The sequence below is a fragment of the Rhineura floridana genome, chromosome 1 (genome assembly GCF_030035675.1).
Source record: "Rhineura floridana isolate rRhiFlo1 chromosome 1, rRhiFlo1.hap2, whole genome shotgun sequence".
Lineage (NCBI taxonomy): Eukaryota > Metazoa > Chordata > Lepidosauria > Squamata > Rhineuridae > Rhineura > Rhineura floridana.
The window spans coordinates 267020592-267046109 of NC_084480.1; the positions used below are offsets into that span (position 1 = coordinate 267020592).

The window sequence follows — 25518 nt, forward strand, 5'->3', positions numbered from 1 at the left end:
ATACACACACCCTGGACTTCAGGAAAGCTGGTTTTAATTCAGAACAATTGTAAATACAGTTCCATGTCAAGCGGCCCTAATAAGAAAAGGAGTCCAAGATGGGTGGGAGTTTCTAAAAAAGGAAATTCTAAAAGCACAATGGCAAGCAATTCCAACAAGGAAAAAAGTGGGAGGGAAACAGCAGAAGAAGCCAATGTGGCTTCACAAAAAGCTTAGAGATGACCTGAAAACAAAAAAGGACACATACAGGAAGTGGAAAGAAGGCCAGGCCACAAAGGAAGAGTACAGGCAGGTATCATGGAATTGGAGGGATGGTGTCAGGAAGGCTAAAGCTAAGCATGAACTGAGGTTAGCGAGAGATGCTAAAAGCAACAAAAAAACTTTTGAAAGGTATGCCCATAGTAAAAGACAGAGAAAATAAATGGTGGCACAGCTACTCAATGAGGATGGCAAAATTATAACAGATGACAAAGAAAAGGCAGAAGTGCTCAATTCCTACTTTGGCTCAATCTCCCAAAAAAGGGTCTATGACCCTCCCAGGAAACATGAAGTAGAAGGGGCAGGATTGGAGCTTGAGATTGATAGACAAATGGATGAGGAATACCTAATCACTTTGAACGAGTTCAAATTGGCAGGGTCCAATAAACTGCATCCTAGAGTACTGAAGGAACTAGCTGAAGAACTCTCAGAACCGCTGTCTATTATCTTTGCAAAATCATGGAGGACTGGTGAAGTGCCGGATGACTGAAGGAGAGCTAATGTTGTCCCTATCTTCAAAAAGGGCAAAAAGGAGGAACTAGAGAACTACAGACCAGTCAGCCTAACATCAATCCCTGGAAAAACTCTGGAGCAGATTATAAAGCAGTCAATCTGTAAGCCCCTTGAAAACAATGCAGTGATTACTAGGAGCCAATGTGGATTTATGAAGAACATATCCTGCCAATCTAATCTTATCTCATTTTTTGATTGGGTAACCTCCCTTGTAGACTGTGGGAATGTTGTGGACATAATATATCTCGACTTCAGCAAAGCTCTTGACAAAGTGCCCCATGATATTCTGATTAGCAAGCTAGCTAAATGTGGGCTGGATGGAACAACTATCAGGTGGATCCACAGTTGGCTCGAGAATCATACTCAAAGAGTGCTTATCAATGGTTCCTTCTCAAACTGGGCAGAAGTAACAAGTGGGGTACCACAGAGCTTGGTCCTAGGCTCACTGCTCTTCAACATTTTTATTAATGACTTGGATGAGGAGGTTCAGAGCATGCTTATCAAATTTGCAGATGATACAAAATTGGGGGGCACAACTAATACCATGGAAGACAGAAACAAAATTCACAGGGACCTTGATAGGCTGGAGCATTGGGCTGAAAACAACAGAATGAAATTCAACAAGGATAAATGCAAAGTTCTACACTTAGGGAAAACCCCCGAAATGCACAGTTATAAGATAGGGGATACTTGGCTCAGCAATGCGACATGTGAGAAGGATCTTGGAATTGTTGTTGATCACAAGCTGAATATGAGCCCACAATGTGATGTGGCTGCAAAAAAAGCAAATGCTATATTAGGCTGCATTAACAGAAGTATAGTTTCCAAATCACGTGAAATATTTGTTCCCCTCTATTCAGCACTGGTTAGGCCTCATCTTGAGTATTGTCTCCAGTTCTGGTCTCCACACTTCAAGAAGTATGCAGACAAACTGGAACAGATTCAGAGGAGGGCAACAAGGATGATCAGGGGACTGGAAACAAAGCCCTGTGAGGAGAGACTGAAAGAACTGGGCATGTTTAGCCTCGAGAAGAGAAGACTGAGGGGAGATATGATAGCACTCTATAAGTACATGAAAGTTTGTCACATAGAGAAGGGCTGGGATCTCTTCTCGATCGTCCCAGAAAGTAGGACACAGAATAATGGGCTCAAGTTGCAGGAAGCCAGATTTCGACTGGACATCAGGAAAAACTTCCTAACTGTTAGAGCCATACGACAATGGAACCAATTACCTAGAGTGGTAGTGGGCTCCAACACTGGAGGCATTTAAGAGGCAGCTGGACAGCCATCTATTGGGAATGCTTTGATCTGGATTCCTGCATTGAGCCTGGGGTTGGACTTGATGGCCTTATAGAACTAGAACTGCTATGTAGCTTTAAAAACTGGTGCCAGAGTTTACTTGCTTTCTTCTTCCCTCCCATACCCTTTTTCCTTTTGTATCATGTCTTCTTGATTGTAAACTTGCAGGCAGGTAGTGTATTTTTCAATCTATCTGCAGTGTGTAGTAAATTTTTAAAAACAAGGGTAGCCATGTTGGTCAATAAGGAAAAAAACTCCACAGTCCATAGCGGGTACTCTCAAAAGCTCAAAAGCTTGTTACTGTCTTTCTGGTTGGTCCTAATAAAGGCATTTGCTTGATTATGGACTTTTCAAGAGTTTAAATTGTAGGCACTTTATAAATGATAAATACAAATTCTGCCATACAGTTCTGTGGTGTACTTATTATATTCAGAACATATATTTCTGGCCAAATGTTAGTATAAAACCTTTTTAAAAATAACTAGCTTTCACCACAGTAAAACCTCAAATCAGATTGTAACTAGCTGTGTAAAATAAGACTCAATATAAACCTTTTAATAAATCTTTAAGCTGTCACCACAGCTTCCAATGTACTTTGCATACATTTATATATTTTTTTATTGTAACGCATTTGAACCCAGCTCTAAAGCCAAAAAGGCTCCCAGAGCAGCTTACAGATCAATAAAAAAGGCAGGCCCTGCCCTTGGGCTTATTATTTATATGGCAACCTCAGACAAGATGCTGCTGTACAAGACTAAATAAAACAGATCCCTGCCAACAGAGCTGACAAAGGGAAACATCCAAAATATATACATATATAAGCTATACATTCAACACGTTCTATACACTGTGCTTTTGGCTCATGTTTATAAGTTGTAAGTACAATACTATACCCTCTAGTTAAACATTTTCTGTGTTAATGTATTCTCTGCCAATCTGCATTTGTTCCCTTAGAGACCACATGGAACAGAGCCGTCTTTGTGCAAAGTAAAGGGTTGTTGCAATGAAGAGAAAAATGGGATTGGGGGACTCAAATGAAGAGAAAAATGAGATTAAAGTCACAATTTGTTCCAAATAATGGACTGGTAAATTATAAATGTAGTATTTTTTATATGCCTACATGACAAAAAATCATGAGGTACATATTTCAAATCATCAGGCACACATAAAGTTTGATGGAAGATATTTCAGTGAGAACTGAGGAATGGGCCTGGATAAGGCACCATCAACACACAGATGTTCCATTATGTCTGGAAGGGCACAGAAACAGCTCTCATGAGTGTTAGGGCCCGGGTCTAAACGGCAGGAACAAGCATCTTTCCAACGCATCCCCCGACGTCCCAGCCACCGCACCGAGGCACATTGACTGAGCCCCAGTTGCGTGCCGAAGCGAGATTTCACCGCCCTGCGGCCGGCCCAGAAAACCATGCTGTGGCCGCAGAGGAGGATGCGTGGCTGCTCCGATCTTGTCCAGCGGTCTGTTGAAACAACAACGACATTAGGGTAAGTGGGGAGGCGACATCTGAGCGCTGACGTCGTGCATGCCAGCAAGTGGTCTAACGTAAGCCTTGTATGCGTCTGATGACCACCCGCCCACTGCCTGAAGCCTGTCCTTGGGGAAGCCCAAGAGGGCCGCTGTGGACGCCGCACCTATCCAGAAGGAGTGTGTACCGAACTTACTGGGGTCCATTCCTAAGCTCCGCCAGCCCTTGCCACGGACCAGAACTGGTACTTGGTAAGGGGCTGGGAGTTCCCGTGTATGAATAGGTACCCAGACTGCGGTCCCCTTGCTACCGTAAAGGCACGCAGGGCAGTCACCAGGCAGAGTTCTCGCTGCTGGCATGGGGCTAATACCACCAGGCAGCCTTTACAGTGCTGATCCATCTTGGACCGCCTGAGCCGCAAGAGGGCCCGCTTCGCCCTCCAGCTGAGGTCTGAAACCAGAAAAGCCCGGAGGGAGTCATCGGTCTTAGAAGCCACCACCACCTCCCCGATTCGAAAGGCACCGAAAAACAGGGTGAGAGCCGCAGCGTGGTATAGCAGAGCCTCAAAGGGAGAAGAACACAAGTGCCTCCACTGTGCCTGCAGGCCAAACAGTAGCTCTGGGGAAAAGGGAAGGCGGGCATCTGGGGGGCGTGGGCGCTCGTGGGACCAACCCTCTAACATACGGCGGACTCTAAAGTCGCCCATGTAATCCTGAAAGCCCCGCGCTTTCGCTAGGAAAGTGAGGCCTGAGAGCTTACCTTTGATGGTCCTGACTGCAAGGCCCCTCCGTTTCCCCTCCATGCAGAACTCCATAAGATGCTCCACGGGGATGGGCCACTCCTGGGCGTAGCCCCTGGACTCTCTGAAGTCTGATAGCTCCCTACCTGCCCCCTGGTAGCTGGCCAAAGTGCTGGGCGCCACGGAAAGGCTTATGGCCCTTTCTGCTTCAATCCTCCAATCTCCCATAGCGCTGGGGGGACCACGTCCGGCAGAGCCTTTGCCCACAGTGCCAGCTGGCGAAACCTCTCCATCTGGTTCCGTGATAGAGCATCAGCAATACTATTGTTAATACCCGGAACATGTCGCGCCAGGAACTGGATATTATAGCGAAGGTATTGGAGCACGAATGCTCACACCAGACACATGACGTTGGGGTTTCTAGAAGACAGGGTGTTAATGGCATGCACAGTGGGGAGGTTGTCACACCAAAAGTGGACTGAGGAATTACCCAGCTTGTCCGGCCAGAGGTGTACTGCTACGACAATGGGGAAGAACTCTAAAAAAGTGAGGTCCCTGGTAAGGCCAGCCTGCACCCAGCACTGCGGCCAGCGGCCGTGGCACCATGATTCCTAGAGAATGACCCCAAAACCGAAGGAACCTGAGGCATCAGAGTGCACCTGCAGCTCTGCCTCCAATAGGCGATCCTTTCTCCATAGGGAGACCCCATTAAATTCCTGCAGGAAGGTGGACCACACCGACAGGTTGGCCCTAAGAGCCGCTGTCACCCGTGTGCAGTGGTGGGAGCGTGTTAGGCCGGACATGGCCTCATATATGCGCCGCATGACAGCGCGCCCGGGCGCTACCACCCTGCATGCAAAGTTCAGTTGGCCTGCCAGCTGTTGGAGCGTGGCTAATGTCACCTTATTAGACCCGGCCACCTCTAAGATTTTTTTCTTCAGGGACGTCAACTTATCTCGAGGGAGCCTGCAGCATTGTGCCACCGTATCTATCTTGATGCCCAGAAAAGCGAGAGCGGTAGACGGGCCCTCAGTTTTCTCGGCCACGAGGGGGACGCCCAATTTCCCCGCTAGCCCTACGAAATGCGCCATAAGGGCCCTACAGGCGACCGAGTCCGCAGGACCCGCAAACAGATAGTCGTCCAAATAGTGCACCACTGATTGCGAGCCTGCACGCCTCTTGACTGCCCGCTCCAAGAAAGAGCTGAAGCGCTCAAAAACAGAGCATGAGATAGAGCAGCCCATAGGCAATGCCCTGTCCACGTAATATTCACCCGCAAAAGCCAAGCTCAACAGCTCGAAGTCCTGCGGGTGGACGGGGAGGAGACGGAAAGCCGATTTGATGTTGCACTTTCTCATAAGGGCCCTTGGCCCACAATCCCTAACCATCCGTACCGCACTGTCAAATGATGTGTAGTGGACAGAGTACAGCTCCGCTGGGATAAAGTCGTTGACTGACTCCCCCCTTGGAAAGGACAGGTGGTGTATGAGGCGAAATTCCCCAGCTGCTTTCTTGGGGACGAGGCCCAGAGGGGACACTCTGAGTGAGGGGATGGGTGGTGCCGCAAAGGGGCCCAATACCCGGCCGGCCATGACTTCCTCCATAATTTTCTCTCTAACCACTACTTCCCTGCCCACCGCTGACTTAAGGCTGCGGGACATGAAAGGCTGCCTGGGACCCAAATAGGGGATTTGAAAACCCACTGTAAAACCTTTGAGTAAAAACTGGGCGTCTTGCACTTTGGGGTAGAGGCGGAGTAAATGTTGGAGCTCGGAGGGTTTAATTGGGCTGGGGCCCCTTTCCTTGAGCTGCGCCTGCAGCTCCTGGCTTCCTTGTCCCAGGCAGGTCCCTGTTCCCACCCCTGAAGGGGCGGCCTCTGGGGCAGCTAGTACAGGAGTGGGGGCCCCCACATAGGGCACATTCATGTCTGAACCTGCATGGGCTTCGACCGCAGTGCCCGCGTGAGCTGAACTCCCAGCAAAGCAGGCGGGGTTGAACCCCCTGCCCCGCAGGCCCGCGGGAATGAGCTGCTGACGCCTGCCGAACCAAGAGATGGCCACTGTCTGCCCTATTGCCTGCCATGGGCTTGGAATGTGACATGAATTGCAGCCACAGGTCGGGTTCCTTTTTATCCCAGGGAAGGGAGGTGTCAAAGGCCGCCCTCATACGGAATGCCTGGTCATAGTCCAGCCATGCCGTTCCCTGGAACTCAGAGTAGCCCCTATATATGATGTCCAGGTATTTGATCAGTACTGAGGCCCTATGAGGCTGCCTCTGTATTACCACCCCCATGTATGTAAGGAATGCGGGCAGCCAGTTAGCCCAAGAGTGCTCTGTGTGTCGCCTCTTGGGCCTATCGGGCTCTGCCTGTTCCCTTTTATCCTTGTCCTTCCCAACTGGCTCCCTGTACAGGAGTGAGAATACGTCGACATACTCCCCTTTCCATATTGTCTCCTTTGTAGCCGGCAGCAGGTGAAAACCTAGTGGGGCCGATGTCTCCCCAAAGGGTATGGCCCCCTCTCTGACTGATCCCAGGGGGTCGGATGTCTCTGCAGGGGGGTTGGCAGACAGGGAGGGCTGATTCCCCCCTTCCGCTGCCGTCCCAGTGGCGGGGTGCCAGACCTGCTCGCAGGCCTCCCTTAGGGGATGCTGCATAAACACTCCCCCCCTGCGGGGGTCCCTGCCTCTCCATATCCCTCGGTTCCCGCTGGTGGGGAAAAGGGCCAGTAGGGGAACCCCCATGGGGGCCAGCTCCACTGCTGCTGCCCTTGTTGGCGAGGCGCAATAGGTGACTCACCCTGAGTGCTGTCTGCTGAAGGTCCCTGTGTGGGCTGCATTGTCGGGGCTGCTTGCAAGGTGGGCGCTGCTTCTGTCTCCATGCTAGGCGTCCTTGCCTCCACCCTGGGCCCGGCCTCCAGTGCGTCCAGTCTTGCTAAGATGGAGGCAACATCCCCTGCGTCAGCCCTGTTCACTGGCTGCTGCGCTTTCCCCCTATAATGTTTGGGTGCTGGCTCCTTTGTTTTCCCCCTCGCAGGTGGGGCCCTAGGTGCACTAGGCTGGCGTGGGCCATGCTCGAGGGCCTCCAGCCTAGCCAGTATGGCAGCCCATGGTGGCCCCTCCTCGCTCCTAGCACCCACTACCGCTGGGGGTGGGCATTTTCCCCCTCCTTTGGGGGCCTTTCCTTTCCCTTTTGGCCCCCCTTGCCCTTTTTTGGGTGGCATCTCTAGCGGTTTTGTATCCCTGGCCCAGCCCTGTCCAGGGCTGGCCTGCTTATACTATGTTTCCCCCCGCACTCCTTTATCCGCCCTTCCCTGAAGATGCCCCAAATAAAATTGCAGACCAAAGGCCGCCTAGCCTGTGGTCCTCGCTGCCGTTGGCCCCGATCCCGCGCTGCCGCAGAGGCGCCGGGCCTGGAAGGGGTTGCCGCTGCCAATAGGTCCTCTTCCAGCACGAGACCCCAGCTGCGCCACAGGCCTCCACCGAGGCTTCCTGGGATCCGCTGCTGCTGCCGCTGCCGAAACCGCAGGGCCTCGCAAGGGCCCTAGCCTTGCTGCTGTAAGCCCCGATGCCGCAGATGCCACCAAGCCTCGCTGAGCCCCGCCTCGCTGCCGATCCCGCGCTGCTGACTTCTGGATCTCCCGATGAGGCTGGAGAGGCTCGGCGCTGAGCACCTGGCCCAGCCGAGACAAAGCCTCCCGAGGCCACGTGCGCCACAAAAGGAGCCGCGCTGCGCCGCTGAGGCCTTGCTGCTGCCGCCGGAATTCAAACAGACGGCAGCAAGCTGGCAGGGTGGCCCTAAATGGCCTTTGGCTGCCCCGCCCCCTAGCTGCATCACACGCTGGCGCGCCAGCACGCCGTGTGCGCGCGCAGCCCCAACATGGCAGCCGGAGCATTGGCTGCGGCTGCAAACACGCCCCTTTGCCCGGTAAGTCCCGGGCACGGAACAGGATTGTTCCATTATGTCTGGAAGGGCACAGAAACAGCTCTCATGAGTGTTAGGGCCCGGGTCTGAACGGCAGGAACAAGCATCTTTGTGATTTTAATAGTGGGGAAAACTATGTTGGGAATGAAGAAAGAGTTGAAGACCAGCTCTTAGGTCTATTCAAGATGACATTACAAAAAAGTAATTTCAGGCTGCACACATATCAACTAGAATCAGGTCCACTGAAATCAGGAGGACTTCTGAATCAAAATGTACAGGAGTACACAGGAAAAAAGTATTTGTTATGAACTCAGATTACAGAACCCCCCTTTTTTTAAGCACTGGAATTTCTACTCATTTGTATATGTACCTGGTACAATTGCCCATTTAACTGCTTATAATTATTTGTAATAATCACTCAGTACATAGAACCAACTAGTACATAAGCAACTTAGAGGAATAAGCATTCCTATGAAGTAATCACATCGCTGTGGGAAAAGCAATTATCTCTCTTTCTCCCTCCCCCCTAAACGTGGTCTGAAAGCGAGGAGGGCAATTGCCCCACACTAAGCAGTGCCCATGTGTGGCCGTGTATCTGGAAAGGGGAAAAGCAATACAAGCTAATTAATGGGCCCCAGGAATTCCACAGGAAGAGGACATGGATGATATACAAACTCATTTCTTCTGTTCTGAGTAAGCCCCTCCTTGGGCTAGAATGACCCCAAATGATGAAGTTAATGGTGAAGATTATTGTGGCAATCTATAGATTTTAAATGTAAATGCACTGCCTTCAAGTCGATTCTGACTTACGGCGACCCTATGAATAGGGTTTTCATGAGACTGAGAGGCAGTGACTGGCCCAAGGTCACCCAGTGAGCTTCATGGCTATGTGGGGATTCGAACCCTGTTCTCCCAGGTTGTAGTCCAACACTTTCACCCCACTACACCGCACTGGCTCTCTATAGATTTTAAATGACTAAAAAACAATTGGTCTGGATTCTGTGCTGGAGGTTAAAATTCAGTAATAGAATGCTGGAAACAAACTATCCTGCCTTTGTACATTGCAAACTGATTCATATTTTGCATTTGAAGCCCGTGCCCATATTGTACACGCTATAAAGTTTTGTGTTCCAAAGCATATATTTGAAATGGACGCAAACGTCTATAAATATCCAAGGTCTTGGGAGATGACATTTGCCTTCATCATCATAATCCCCTCAGAGCCTTCATCAGGTTCCTGTTTCGTTAGGAAGAGTCCGGAGTTGTAGACTGTCCAGCTGCCAGTATGAGGAGATGCCCCTTTCTTACAGGGACTAAAACTTTTGGTAGTACCTAGCCCTGGGTTGCTAAGCAATATGTGTTTGTGTGTGCACACATGCATGTGCTATTCTCCCATGGAAACCAGCCACACCATCAGCACATCTAAGGCCTGGACATTTGCCATCATCATTTCCCCAAAGCCTTCATCAGTGACCACTAACTTACTGTGTTTTTACCTATTTTCATTTGCTTGGGAGGCCTGTTGTCATTAAGAAATGTGGGATATAAATATTGTAAGTAAATAAATATGCCACAGGGAGTTCTCCAGTTGCTCACAGCTTCCCTGTAGTATGTACCTGTTTTCCCAATATAATGCATTTTCCCACTTGAAGTGTGAAATGGTTATGAGAGAATAAATTTGTTCTCATTGGCAACAGATATTGTAGCACTTCAGGGCAGTCCTGAAAAATGTGTGACAATTATCTAGGATTTTATGATATATGAGAAACTTGTTATTCCTTGAGAAATTAAAAAAAGGAGAAAGTTTTAAGTATCTTGCATGCAGACCCTTGGCATAATTTGTTAGAACTTTGTGCCTATATGATTTATGCAGACCGCATTTCCCCTTCACCACTTTGTTGTTCATTCCATTTTTCATCATCATGTATGCCCGTATACAGCTTGTAGTTTGGAATCTTGAGAAGATCCATGAAACTCACTACAGATCAATGTATATACTAAATGTTTTTGCTGACATGGTTAAATGCTGCCAGAAACTATGGAAGTATTCAGTTTCATAAAGTAGTAGCTTGCAAAAGGGAGTGTTGGAGGATGAGAAATTACTCCTCTCCAGCAGGCAGTCGCTTATATCTGAGGGTGACAGTGTTCACAGTTAGAGCATGGGAATCCTATTCGGAACAGTTCCAGGATGAACCACGGCAAAGACCGTCAAGGGCTAATCAGTTGTTATTACTTATTTCAAGAAAACCCTAATGTTACAAGAAGTGATAAAATTATTAACTCATGTAACATACACCAAGAAATTTCCCAAATATTTCTCTTAAATGGATTTTATTTTATTTTTTGGCTTCCCATGGAACAGTTGCATTTCTTTGATTTTGACAAATCATAGCAGTTTTCAAAGTATTTAATATAAATATAATAATTCTGCAAATCACGTATAACATATACAATAAGTGAAGATAACTAGGTGAACCTCTACTGCACTTTTAATTCTAATCACTCTTGCTTACATTCTGCAACTATTTTAACTGAACTAGCTGACCATGCAAGCTCCATTTTCTGGAATGAACATATCAAGCTACTTTGCCTATAAAGCTTATATACATGTTGTAGCATAGAAATAAGCTCTTGCCCCAAACATTTAGTATAATTCAGGCCATAAAACAGATATAAGCATAAATATATGACAACACCTGTAATCCTGCTAGACTCAATCAACAAAGCTGCTTACTTTATGGTTCGATTTACCACAAGTTTTTTACTAGACTATTAACATACATTCATTTTATCAGAGGAAAGAGGCAAATATTCATTAGAGGAAAGTCTCTAAGTAGTACATGCTTCCAAAGATTAGACTGCTGCAGAAAAATAAAGCATCTCGTGGCACTTTAAATAGATTTATTATGGCATAAGCTTTTGTGGACAAAAGTCCACTTCATCAGATCCATTTGGTATTGTCCTCAGTTGGCAGGTATTATACATACACACACATGGGAATAGTCGGTGGAAATTCTAAACCGTTGGGTCAGATAGTTGTGAAACATAAAAATACTATATTTGCAATGTGAAAAATTGCAGTGTAGAAACTTTCTAGTATAGAAATTGTGTAGTTAAGGAAATAAATGGCTGTATCTTACTTATCAAAATGATTTTTTATTGCAGCAACACCCTAATTCTACACACTTAAGATGCACCACAGAAATACATGGCCAAGGTCCATACATGCACAGATCTGTTTTTTTGAACTCCTTAATAAGATCAGCCAAACCACACTGTAAACTCTACGGATGTTTTTAAAAAATGGGTTTATGCTGATCTATCAGTGGCCTTTAGCCACAATTTCAAAATGGATCCTCCATGCCTAGAAATCCTATGAATACTAGATGCTGGCAGGGCCGGTGCCTGAACGGCCCCTCCTTAGGGTGGGTGGATAGTGCTCCTGTTCTGCGATCCACAGCAGCATTGGCTCCTGAACCTGCCATAGATCGCAGAAAGGGAGCTCAGGAACTGCTCTCTACAACCATGCAGGCCCGCAACACCTGCATGCCCCACCTACCTCTCCTGTTGAGGTGAATGTTGGCCACGCTGTGCACATGCCTGCCATCAATCAATATGGCGGATGAGGGTTCCCTAAGGGGCTGATGCCCCTGCCGCCATCTTGGTTGATGGCTTGAGTGCAAATGGAGGCGAACTCCCGACGGCTGTAATCTTGCACTTGTGAAGGTCTCTACCAAGCTCTATACGAGGGCGGTGAGGGCAGCGAAGAAACAGTACTTTGCTGCCTCCATTCAGTCATCTTGTAACCGCCCAGCGGAACTTTATAAAGTTGTCCGGGGACTTTTACACTCTGGTCCTCAGGACGCTATAATACCATCAATAGCCCGCTGTAATGAGTTTGCGAGACACTTCCAGGATAAGATCATGAACATCCGTCGGGACCTTGACTCCAATATTGTAGCAGTTGGTCCTAATGAGGTGTCCAGAGCACAGTCTTGTCCTGTTTTATTGGATGAGTTTCAGTTGGTACAGCTCGAGGATGTGGACAAGGTGCTTGGACAGGTTTGGGCGACCACTTCTGCTCTGGATCCATGCCCCTCGTGGCTAATAAAAGCTAGCAGGAATGGAACAGCCGGCTGGGCCAAGGAGGTGATCAATGCCTCTTTACGAGAGGGAATGGTCCCACTCTGTCTGAAACAGGCGGTGGTGAGACCGCTCCTAAAAAAACCCTCCTTGGACCCCGATAATTTTAACAACTATAGGCCGGTAGCAAATGTTCCATTCCTGGGCAAGGTTCTAGAGCGTGTGGTCGCTCGGCAACTCCAGGCTCTCTTGGATGAAACTGATTATCTGGACCCATTTCAATCGGGCTTTCGGCCAGGGTTTGGTACAGAAACGGCCTTGGTCGCCCTGTATGATGACCTCTGTCGGGAGAAAGACAGAGGGAGTGTAACTCTGTTGGTTCTCCTTGATCTCTCAGCGGCTTTTGATACCATCGACCATGGTATCCTTCTGGGGCGACTTACGGATTTAGGAGTTGGAGGCACTGCTTGGCAGTGGCTGTGCTCCTATCTCGGGAATCGTCTCCAGAAGGTGATGCTGGGGGAGCATTACTCGAGTCCCTGGGTACTCCAATACGGGGTCCCACAGGGTTCAGTTCTGTCCCCCATGCTCTTTAATATCTATATGAAGCCGCTGGGTGAGGTCATTAGGAGTTTTGGAGTGCGTTTCCAGCAATATGCTGATGATACGCAGCTCTATTTCTCCTTTTCATCTTCTTCAGGTGAGGCTGTCAATGTACTAAACCGCTGCCTGGCCGCGATAATGGACTGGATGAGAGCTAACAAACTGAAACTCAATCCTGACAAGACTGAGATGCTGTTGGTGGGGGGGCTCTCTGCCCAGATGGTTGATGTTCGACCTGCTCTAGATGGGGTTACACGCCCCCTAAAGGAGCAGATCTGTAGTTTGGGGTTTTTATTAGATCCGCTCCTGTCACTAGAGGCTCAGGTAGCCTCGGTGGCACAGTGTCAGGCCCAGGATGTGACTCAGGAACCAGACCAACGGCTGTAGTTAATTCGTGTTTTATTAGGGTAATGTCCAAACAAAGACTGCTTTTTCTCATGAAGCAATACAGGGATACAGGTCCTGCGGCATTGGGAGAAAGTTGACAGAGCAAGGGACTTCTTCCCGCCTGTTCTTTAAGAAGGGGCCAAACGGGCGCGCAATCTTTCGCTCCTCCTTAACTGCCCCTCAGGTACTGCCCACCTTCCCCCCCTTCTCTCCTGTCTTTTCAGCTGTCTGCGTGTGCGCGGTGAGGGGGGAAGCATCACCCCCTCCTCTTCTGAAGTTTCCGATTCCAGGATGGGGGATAGGGGAGGGGCTGATGGTAAACTGCCTCCCCGCTTTTCGGCTGTGAGCAGCCCTCCCTCTTTCCCCTCTTGCTCTGAGCCTGAAAGAGGGGGAGGCGTGAGAATGTCCAGGGAGGGCTCAGGCTCCCTGTTGCTAAGCGACCTTATCACTGGCAGTTCCTCTGTTTCGTCTTCGCTCCAAAGGGGGGAAGTTCCTCCCCCTTCCCTCTGCCATCCATCCGAATACTCTTCTCCCAACTCTCCGGGATCCAGCTCCCCAGGATTGGGACCCCAGCTCTGCCTTCCAACACACAGAATGCGTTCTACCAGCTTTGGCTGGTAGCCCAACTACGTCCCTACCTGGACAGGGAGAACCTCGCCTCAGTTATCCATGCTCTGGTAACCTCTAGATTGGACTACTGTAATGCACTCTACGTGGGGTTACCTTTGAAGACGGTTCGGAAACTTCAGCTAGTGCAGAATGCTGCAGCCAGAATTCTTACTGGGACGAAAAAATTTGACCATATAACACCTATTCTGGCCCAACTGCACTGGCTACCAATATGTTTCCGGGCCAGATTCAAAGTGTTGGTTCTTACCTATAAAGCCCTAAACGGCATCGGACCGCAATATCTGATGGAACGCCTCTCCCGCTATGTACCTACCCGTTCACTGCGCTCGACGTCTAAGGCCCTTCTCCGGGTCCCAACTCATAGGGAGGCCCGGAGAACAGCAACTAGATCTAGGGCCTTCTCAGTGGTGGCCCCCAAATTATGGAATGCCCTCCCAGACGAGATATGCCTGGCGCCCTCTCTGTTATCTTTTTGGCGCCAGGTAAAAAACTACCTCTTTGCCCAGGCATTTTAAGCTTAATTTTAATTCTAATTTTAAATCTAAATTGTAGTTGTAAACTTTATTTTAATTTTTAGCCTAATCTTGCTCTTAAAATGTTTTTCTATAGTGTAATCCACACTTGCTTGTATTTTAAATGTGGTTTTATTTTTGTACACCGCCCTGAGAGCTTGTTGCTATAGGGCGGTCTAAAAATGTAATTAAATAAATTAAAAAAAATCAGCCCCTTAGGAAAGCCAGTGGGAGAGGTAGGTGCATGAGCCTGGGGCAGGCTAATGCCCAAGGGCCTAGTCATGCCTGGCGCTGGCACTGGCCCTGGACGCTGGGGCAAACAAATGTGGAGGGTTGTTGCTCTATTGTCATGCTTGTGCATCCCCTGGAAGAATCTGCATGATAACTTTGGAAATAGGACACTGGAATAGATGGTTCTCTGATCCAGCAGGGTTCTTCTTAAGTTTTTAAGTGCTTGGATGCATGTGAACAACTAGAATAATTTAAACCTGTGTTTCTTGATTGATGTGTTTAGAATCGGGGTAAGAGACTTCATGGGGATAGTCCACATTTCATAGAAGTTAATGGCAAGCCTCATTGTTTTAATGCTTGTAGATTATCCATTGATTTGTAAGTGTCGGTTCACATGTTACATTGAGCCAGTTGCTTCACAAATGGGAGAGGTCTGTTCATCCATGCAATGTAACATGAATCAGGCATCCATGGATCTTGGCTGGCAAGATTTGTATAAAATGTGTATATTTTGCCATTTCAGAAATAATGGAACTTGTTTGCTACAGGACACCAATACACTGCACATCTTCTGGATGTGAAGAATGCAAACCAAATGAATGTGTGAACTACCCTTGATATTCAGTATGCCCACCTACTTCAAATACTGTCAGGTACAATTGGGACAAAGGTCATAGTTGTTGGAAGAGGTAATAGTTGCTGGAAGATGTATTTTAATTTAAATATGTCTGGCATAATAAATACAACAGTATTAAAGAGGAAAACATAGGATTACAATTGTGAATTTGCTGGCGTTTCTCCTTGATTTGCATTTTCTGATTGCACTGTTGAGTGACTCAAAAACTGCCCTGTTGCTCCAATGTATAGCCTTGATCGCATTGGCCATTTCTATAAGACAATGTAGACAAAAGTATACAATAGATTAGTATTGTTTAGGTGTCATGATTTCTGAAACAAAAGAGATCTGTGCCTTAACAGTAGTCATCCACTGTATTACACAATGAATAACTGAATGCCAGTATGCATTTAATACAGTAATATTTTATCAGGGCCACATTAGTAAATGTGTGAATAGTTTAAGTAAATAGCAAGTATAGACACCAATCCAAATCAGGGCCCTGGAGGAAAAGTGGGGATTTTTTAACCCTTTGACCCATCTACGGTCTCACTTCATATTGGGGTGGGAGCCATGCCTATTATTTACATTGGAAGGAAAGCTTCCATTGGCATTAATGGGGAGCTTCCCTTCCAATGCAAATAGCAGGCATGGGGACAGCAGGGGGCATAGGATTGAAGGCCACACCTGTACCCTATAGGGTCTTAATCTGAAGTCCCTCCCCGTGCCCTGCATCTGCTATTTTCTTTATCAACAAATAAACATGCAATTGCTAATTGCATGAATGGCATCGTGCCTAGTTTGGCCATCACTGTTGTCTCATTAGTTATTCCTTTTTAAAATTCCTATGGTATTGACAGATTTTTCCTACTCCTTTGCTTAAACAGTTCAGATAGAGCTGATTCTCTGCAAAACCCTTGCAATTAGGTGAAGACCATGTTGAAAAGAGAGAGAGAGAAAATACTCAAAACATCAAAAAGTAATAATGAAACAAGTTATAATCGTCACAAGCTAAATACCAGACAGTATTTACCAAAGCAATTATCTGCTTGGAGTATATAGCAAGAGTGTTTTCACACAGCATTGAAAGAGGCTTTGAACTTCTTGTGCACTATTTATTAATGTGAGATACAAAGCTAATTTTAAAATTAATGAATATTAAAGTAAATGTAGGTTTTGCAAACAAGATTACAAGTGTGTGAAGTGGAAAAATTATTTTTAAGGGTGTAATTAGGGTGGCAAAGGAGGACGGGGCTTATACAGCATTAATAGTCATGTAGAAGAGAAGATTTAAGCACATGTAGCTCTCCATGCAATGTATCCATGCAGAAATTCCCTCTTTTATACACAACTATTAAAGGTGCAGGAGCTGTATCCTCTTCTGCATCTGGACACCCTAGCCCAGCCCTATAGCCAGGGTGGAGTGGTTTAATGGGAGCACTGCCCCCCCAGCTGTGTTCTTTTTAATTTGTGACATGACAGAGAATGACAATCTCCATTTAAAGAATGCTAGCTGATTTTTAGAACAGGAGCAACAACCAGTAAAAAAAATTCCAATTGCTTTCCACAGTTAGTTTCCAATTGCTTAGTTGGTCCTTATACAGCAACTAGTTAAAATGTTTTCCCTATATTGTCCAACTGAAAGAAAAATCTAAAGGTCAGGAATGAGACTAGAAGGAGGAACTCTCAAGGAAGCATTTAAAAACATACCCTAAAGTATTTATTTTGTCTCTGCCATTCCCTAAACCTGTACTATGGACAACTTTTGTATTTTCAGGTGAAATCTAAACCTGAGATACCTAATCTCAGGAGCTCACTGTCATTACCAAAGTAGTTCCGTTCATGAAGAATCAGAACACAGGGACAGAATACAAAATGAAAGAGGGCTATAGCTATAGGCAAAGTCAAGCTTTTGAGTCTGGTATTCTTGGGGATCTCTCAAAAAATTGTGAGACAATTCAGCAAATTAAACTTCCTTCATGTAATTTAACACACTCTCTGGATGAAGGAGGAGTGAGGATGAAGGTCACCGTTTTTCCCTTCCCTGGTCTGGCTGTCACATCCTTTCCACCAGTGGGGGGGATTGGTTGGCATTATGTGCTTCTCCCTCCCACCAATGACCCATCTAGAAATGTAGCTGCCCCACCTAGTAAGAAAGGCTGGCTACAGGGCTGCCCTTACCTGAATGCACTTACTAGAGTAAATCTCATTGGTCTCAATGGGATTTGTTTTTAGTAACCATGGAGAAAGGTGGGGTAGGATGTGTCCTTTTTATGTTATTGCAGGATGAGCACTTTTAGTTAATAATGTTCTTTTGTCTTTTGATGTAATGATATTGTATGCTTTTTTTTAAAAAACGGTAAGTTCCTCTCAGATAATTGCTTTGTAATAAGCAACAAATAATTATAATTATAATAACAGTTATCCTGCTGCTGCACAGGAACAGGGCCAGCCTTAGGCAAAGGACAAGATTTAACAACAACAAAAATTCCACAGACACAATATGACTGGATGGGCAGTTGAATCTTATTTCAGCATTGGTGATGATACAAATATTTGTCACCATACTTGAGGGCAGCAGACTAGCTTAGAAGGCACAGAGAAAGCCAGCTTAGGGGACCTAGGGGGAAATGGTGGAGGACTGCTGCTGCCCCCTCTCCAAATTTCTTGGGAAAGTGACACACACTGCATACTGCAAGTTGAAAAAGAAAAATTACTGGTAAGGCTGTTCTAAGAAAATATCCCTGCTTGCTCCTTAGAGTAATTAGGCAGATGCTGAATATAAAAGAATAAATCCCATGAACTTGTGGAAAGGGTTTTTTTTGGCAAAATATTTCACAGCAGACTGCATACAAATTTGAAGGAAAGCCTCTATAAATTGGTATTTTACTGGTATTTAACAACTATCAGACCCTATCAGAAGGGCCAGCAGTTGCTGGTTGTGTGGAGTGCAAAGCATGATTCATTTTTTGGTTATGTCCTAAAATAATATTTCAGAAGGATATAACAAATAATAGCGTATGAACTCCCAGGTAATCCAGTAAACCTAGGATTGTATTCAACACAGCGCAAAGTTGAATGTTCTGTCAGCGGAAAGATTTTTTCTTGTGCAACAGAGCATTTCCCCCCTCTCCTTCCCCTTGTGCCACCTAAACCTGTCCTGGGGATTACCCCAACCCTCCAGAACAGATATGGTGATCATGCGGGGCACACACAGAGGAGGGGGGAAATCTCTTCACGCTAGTTGAAGTTGTTCCACTAGCACAACATTTCAGTTGAACACCACTCATATTAGGGTTGTCTGGTCTCCGGTTTTCTTCTGGAGACTCCAGATTTTTGGGATCCTCCCCAGGTCTCCTGATGAGTCACCACAATCTCTGGACTCTCAGCTTTCATTATTTAAAAAAATAAGTTTCCAGGTAGTCTGGTTCAAGAGATAAACACTAAAACATCAGCCACCCCCCACAACTTCTGTTAAATGAGCTTGTAGCTGGCTGCTCTAACCCTACCCTTTCAGGTTTGTAACTAGTAAGTGACATCAGGGTTGTGATTAACCAGGGATCTGTCGACTTCCAGGCAATAGCTGGAACCCACTGCAAGTTCAGAAAACTGTTGTCTTTTCCTGCTTGTCTGAAAATCTCATAAATTGAGTAAGTGTATAGCTAGAACAAAAAATCACAGCAGGATCTTGATATGCAGTTGTTTACTGTAAAAAAATTAAGTTATAATAAAGTGTACATGCAGGGTTTTTTAATTACTTGTAAAAATATCATATTATACATTTTATCTTTCAAATAATTTTTGAACAGAAATGTAAAAGTGTACATGCAGTTTATAATGCCATCACAGTGTGTTATACTTTTCTAATTATGAGGAGTCAAACAAGTTTCAATTTCCTGGGCTGTTGAAGAGGGCAGTTTATTTGTCTAATTCATAGCCTGTTTTGAAAACCTTCCCAATATGAAGCTTTAATCCTATACTCACTTTTCTGGGAGTAAAGCTGCCGTGCTGATCCCACATACTGGGAGTAAACCCCATTGAATTCAATAGGACTTACTTTTTAGTAGATATGGTTAGGATTGTACCATAAATCAATGGGGTTTTGAGTGAACACAGCAAAGGATTGTGTTTGTGTTGTAAATCTTCCTGTTCCTCTCCAATCCTATTTTTTAAAGCAATTAGGCAGGGATTCCTACGTGTCACTGCTTTTATTTTGTAGGAAACTAATACTGATTTTATTTTTTAAAATGTTCTGCAATGACCAACTGGTTTTGACAATAAACTATTATATGGGATATATGTATTTTTACATCTCCAGTATGTGTATATATGGAACTGTTCCAGCAACCCTGTGAGGTAGGTTGCCCATTGGAAACCAAGGCAGCTCACAAGAAATAAATCAATTTAAAATGCAATAACCACAAAACAAATATAAAACAGTTGCAAAATAGCTTAAAGTGGCATGATTTTGAATTTTAAGTTGGCTGAGTGAAGTTCCTTATCGCTTGAAGTTGCAGTCCTGTGCACGCTTCCCTGTTTGAATGAGCCCCATTCAATACATTAGGATTTGTTTCTGAGAAAACATGCATAGGATTGCATTATAAATATATTTACAGGTTGTGTAAATAATAAACATATTTGACAGTCATGCTTATATAAATATTTCTTCATACTATGTCCCGATAAGTATCTGATTTCATACTATGGTTGTACATTATTATTTCCTCTACATTTTAACTGTGCCCTTCTTCCTTGGGGTGATCATGATCCCCCTCTGTTATTTTTACTTAGAGGGGCAGATTAAGCTGAGACATGGTGAGTAGCCCATTGTCACCAAGTAAACTTTGTAGTTGATTTCCATTGTAAAATATTAATTAAAATGATTTACATGCAGGCAAAGTTTATGAAGTAGATACACAAAATACATTTAAAACACATCCAGCTAGCATTTAAAGTGCATGACTTCCCTCAAAGAATCCTGGGATGTGTTGTTTCCCCATCAGTTATAGTTCCCATCACCCTTAACAAACTACAGTTCAGCTCACAGGGTGACTTTGGGCCAGTCAGTGCCCCTCACTTTGAGCTCCTTGGAGGAATGGTAGTAGTATGATAATAAGAAGAATAAGAATAATTAGAATTAGAATTCTGTGGTGGAATTCATGTGCTTCAAATGTGTGTTGAATATGCTTTAAATGAATGGTGTAGATCTGCCCTAGGTGTGCTGTGCATTCATTAGTGAACTGAAAAGAACAATCTTAAAATATACTGTTTTAAACATTGGGGTTTCTGTGGCCTTGGATGACTGGCTGCCAGGATTTTTTTTAGTTTTGGTTAGGAACCCTAACCGGTTGTGGGATGCTGAATTTTCCACCTTAATCATAGCAATCTTGCTGTGGTTGGTATGGAGTTAATCATACCTTGTGAACAGCTGCCTGAACGGCAATGATTGGATATTAACAATGTGGGAGTTAAATTAAGATTGAATGGATAAAGACAGACAACCTGATAATTTACATATTGAAAAGTGGGACAGTTTTGTTCAGCATTGGTACAATAAGACACAAAAATGCTCAAAAACATAGAATGCTCTTCCAATTGAGATTCAGCAGGTGCCTTTGGTACTGACTTTCAAACATTTGGTAGAGACATTGCTGCCAGACTTATCCAGGTGATGAAGAAATATTTTCCATAATAGTCAGCTGGATTTTGTTTTAATTTTTGTGTTGTTTTTATTGTATTATAATTGTTGTAAAACGCTTAGATTTTTTAAATGAAATTGTAGTATACAAAATATTTTTATAACAAATAAAAATCCGCTCCTATATATTATTGGGACATTCAGAGGGTTGCAGCCAACCAACCCATCCCATTAATGCAAGAAGTTATGCTAGGACAGCGGAACTTTGCCTCCCCCGTCTCCCTGCACTCTGGTCCTCCAATCTGTTCTGGAAGGTTGAGGGAAAACCCAGGACACATGGGGGAACGCATGAGGGAGGAGCAGAAGGGGAAGTTCCATTGCACTATTGAACATCTTTGCACTAACGGGATGACTTAATTGGATACAACCCCAAGGAATCTGACTAATGGATGTTTTTGTGTGTGTGTGTTTAATCTATTTTTGCTGTCTGTTTCTCTGCTTTCCCCCCCTATTCAGTTTCTTTTTCAGATATGTGTATATGAATATACTTCTATGAGGCTTTCTTTGCTGGCACTCAATTGTGAAAGCAATAAAAATAAATAAACTTGTGGAGAATGGGGAAAGTGTTGTTAACTTCAGTAAACAGATTATATGTTAAATTTACAACTGTATGCAGGTAGCATCATCCTATTCATGTTTACTTGGAAATAAATCTCACTGAATTGAATGGAACTTTCTCTCAAATATGCATGCATAGGATTGTAGTATATTATCACCATTAACACTGGTTGGAACAGTAGTGAAGTGGCAGATTTGAAATACAGGGTCCTTTCATTATAGTCACACCACACCCCCTCACAGCCATGCACCCAGGATTCACCTTCTCTTCTGCAGTTACAGAATTACAGAAACAGAATAAAACTGCTGTGTGCATTGGTTCCTCACCCCATGCTGTCTGTCTCTCTGGGGGCTAAACGTTGCCAGAAACATTTTGATTTTAATAATTTTGAAATGAAGCCAAGTGTTGGACAAGGATTTGGGAGACCAAGATACTTTGCCATGAAGCTCACTTCTCACATACCCTAGGAGCCAATCAGCATGAAAGAGGAGGTGTGTTAGCTACTGAGAAGAGTCTTCTCAGTGACTGAGTCACCTCCTTTCACTGATTGGCTCCAATCAGCACCAAAGGACAAGAAAGCATGATGTTAGCCAAGTAAGAAGACTCTTCTCAGTGACTGACGTGCTCATACATAGGAACTCTGCTGAGACCCTTCTCCCAAAAAAGTAAGGGGTCTATGACTACCCACAACCCTGGACAACTACACCCCTGAATCAGAACTTAGTGGAATAGCATTTGTTCTGTCTGATTAAGTCTCTGTAACTCAAAAAGGTTTACACATTCTAGTTAGAATTCTAGTTAGAATTGTGGAATAGTCTCCCCGAGGAGGTATGCCTGGCGCCGACACTATTATCTTTTCGGCGCCAGGTTAAAACCTTTCTCTTCTCTGAGGCATTTTAATCTAAGTTATTTATGTAAATGTTGTAATTGGTATTTTAGATGATGTACTTTTATATTTGTTATATTGATCTTGTAATTTTATTATTGTATATGTTTCTATGTTTGCCACCCAGAGAGCTGTTTGCTAGTCGGGCGGGATATAAGCTGAATAAAATAAAATAAATAAATAAATAAATAAATAAAATTAGATGGGCTTTAAATCAAGTAAGAGATAATATTCACTAATAGGCAAAAAACCTTGCGGTTTAAGAACGTACCTATAGCCAAGAGATATTTCTATCAAACTTTAAAAAGCAGGGAAATTGGGCAGCTATAGTGAATGCACCAGGGGAGCAGGAGACCTGACCTCCTGTCTGAGATATTGGACTGCCCTACAAATTTGTCAGAATGCAAACACAATTTGGGTTGGTCTTTCACAGTCCAATCCACTTGCTGTGTAGCTTGCAAGAATTTGGTAACATGTGCCTCTGAGCATATGGTGAGTGGTGGCAACACCTGCCATCTCCAAAGATAATTATATTTGTGCATGTTTGTTGGTATTCTTCTTACTTTGCTTCTTTCCTGTGTCACTAATGTTTCTACAGAGAATCTAAACTAGAAATTTTTATTTCCCTCATTATTCATCCAGAAATCTGTGTCAAATTTATTTTATTAATTTCAAAGCCTTTTTATTGGTCAATGTCATATGATGGTGCAGACAGCCTTTTGTGTTTCAAATTGGAGGTTATGTTCTATTTCTATTTTGGGTGCATTAACAGTTGAATCTGAAACTGCAGTTTGATGTAAAATCAGACTCATTACAATATGTTGCTACTTCAGCAATGACTCTTAGCTGTGGGAAAAAAGAGGATGCATGTTTTCAGCCTGCTATGTTTAAACCACTTCATTTAAGGGAAGGTGGGCACGGTCAATTAAAAACATAGAGCACACCTAGAATTTTGCTAGAATATATTTCACCTCCCACTGTTTTATCTTGTGCAAATTGAGACACTCCTGAGGTCAACTGGAGACTATTCTGCAGAAGTCAGTGCCATTATTCCACAATTATGTTTGGAGTTTTTTTATTAGATGGGCTTTAAATCAAGTAAGAGGTAATATGTATTGCTAAGTTATGGGTAGCTGCAACATTGCAGAGTTTTGTTTGTGACATCATGGTAGCAAGCAGCTATTGTAATCTAATAGTGAGGCCTTTCCATCCTGATTTGCTGTTCGCCAATTGCAATCCTATTTATGAAAAGTTGCAACTATATAATCGAGTTGTGAGCCAACAGGTTATTTGACTACCATCTTAATTTTGTTATAAAAGCAAGATATGTATGTGCACAAATGTCAACATTTGTGAGTAGTGTTTTATATCTATAAAAATAAATCAAGAAAACGTCCTGGCACTACTAGTAGATGGTGAGCTTCACTCCATATCCTGCTACATGTTCTCTTCCCCTACAGCCAGAATTTTGCTTTAAAAAAAGTGCCACAATTTATTTATTTATTTTTACTAAAGCACAAGTGCATAAATAATTTTTATTTCATTTTTCATAAAGAAACTTAATTGCTTCTAGTCAAGAGCTACCTCCATCATTTTTCATGAAACTCAATTACACTGACAATTAAAAATAAATAAGTGCCAATTTCAATACCACCAGTAGGGAGGATAAGTGCAGGAAACACACCTAATTGAAGGGCTGTTTACAGTAAAGTTCTGCCTTTTTGGCATGGTTTCAAGCCATGCCTGCTTCTCCCATTACCAGCCCATTAATTAGTAGTTTCTGGAACCAAGTGGGGTGGGAACTAGTTCAGGAAACTACTAATTAAAGACCCAGTAGCTGGGAGGAGCAAGCATAGCTTTAACACACACCAAATAAGAGGCATTTTGCTGATGGCGTTTGCAGTTTTTACAGAGTAAGTTCCATTGTACTGAATAGGATTTAGGATCTGGCTCCTAGGGATGGGCACTGGGAGACTGATATGAGGCACTTAGCTTTATATTAAGTACCATGTAGAAGCACTGTGTTGGGTGCCCTTTCATATGTCCAGCAGCAGACAGCGTGGTAAGGTGGCACTGATCACCTGACCTCCACTCAGCTGCATCACTGCTGCTTACTGAGAGATAGAAGGGCTAGGTGGAGGTGATGTTGGCATGGTTCAAACGCACTGGAAGAAGCACCAGACTTGCACCACGCTAACTTCACTGCCTCCCCCCCCCATCTCCCAGGAAGCAGCATTGACACAACTGAGCTGGGTGGTGCCGGCCCGCCATGCTGCTATTGCAACTGACTGCAGGAAACCAATGTCTAAAGGACATTGTCTAAAGGTCCTGCTAAATGAAGCACCTATTCTGTTATGTGTTACATACCTGAGTATGGCTTGTTTCAGTTTTGCCTGATGAAGAGTTCTTCTACATAAGAAAAGCTTTCACACTCTGACTTGATTTGGCCCAACAAGAGAAAACTACATTGTTTTTTGTTTTGCATTGCTTACCTTAACTGGATGCAGGTAGCCATCTCCTCTTAGCGTGCCCAGGCCCTCTCCAGGCAATTCTTCTTCATCCTGCAGGCTGCGGGTAAGGTGAGCAATGTAGGTGGTGGCCAGGAGCAGCACATCCAACTTAGAGAGCTTGGTGTCAGGGGGCACAGAGGGCAGGGTTCTCTGCAGCTCCAGGAAAGCATGGCGTAGAGTCTGCACTCGGCTGCGCTCTCGGGCAGCATTTGCAGCTGCTGGCCTCCCCAAGGTTGTTGCAGTTCGTTGTGCAGCCAAGGAATCCGTGCCAGACACACCAGATGGCAAAGGATTGGAGTCAGAGCAGGGCACAGAGAGCTCCTTGCAGTTCTCTGATACATTTCTATAGTCCATTGGTCGAAATGAACCTGCGGCCAACAATAACACTTATTTCTAAGTACTTCAGAGGATCACAGCTACATATCTTTATTATAATTATACTCTGATCTGATTATTTAGTATTTCTGCAGCACTTCAAGTATACAAAAATATTTCATACTGTTATTCTTTCTTTTATCATGGTTGTTTTCAGGGAATACAGTTGATAAATAACAGGCAGTTCATAAAATCAATGTGTAGCAGGCTTTG

General features: G+C 44.5%; 1 protein-coding gene and 1 long non-coding RNA gene across 2 annotated transcripts; both read right to left on the bottom strand.

The window, feature by feature from the left end:
- Positions 1-2832: 2832 nt before the first annotated feature.
- On the bottom strand, positions 2833-8083 carry LOC133372237 (uncharacterized). The gene is made up of 3 exons (XR_009759470.1): positions 7634-8083; positions 7091-7225; positions 2833-3548 (listed from the first exon to the last, which is right to left on the bottom strand). It is a non-coding gene; the product is annotated as an uncharacterized LOC133372237 (long non-coding RNA).
- A 7349-nt stretch (positions 8084-15432) lies between these two features.
- TCF24 (transcription factor 24) lies at positions 15433-25284 on the bottom strand. The gene is made up of 2 exons (XM_061603312.1): positions 24913-25284; positions 15433-15549 (listed from the first exon to the last, which is right to left on the bottom strand). The coding sequence occupies exons 1-2, from the start codon at positions 25282-25284 to the stop codon at positions 15433-15435; spliced, it is 489 nt and encodes a 162-aa protein (XP_061459296.1).
- Positions 25285-25518: the final 234 nt, after the last annotated feature.

Excerpts from the sequence above, each read along its gene's own strand:
- TCF24 (XM_061603312.1), bottom strand. The coding sequence starts at position 25,284 with ATGGACTATAGAAATGTATCAGAGAACTGCAAGGAGCTCTCTGTGCCC. Across the intron at positions 15,550-24,912 it reads GCTACCTGCATCCAGTTAAG|AAATGGCCAATGCGATCAAG; the intron begins GTAAGCAATGCA and ends ATTGTCTTATAG.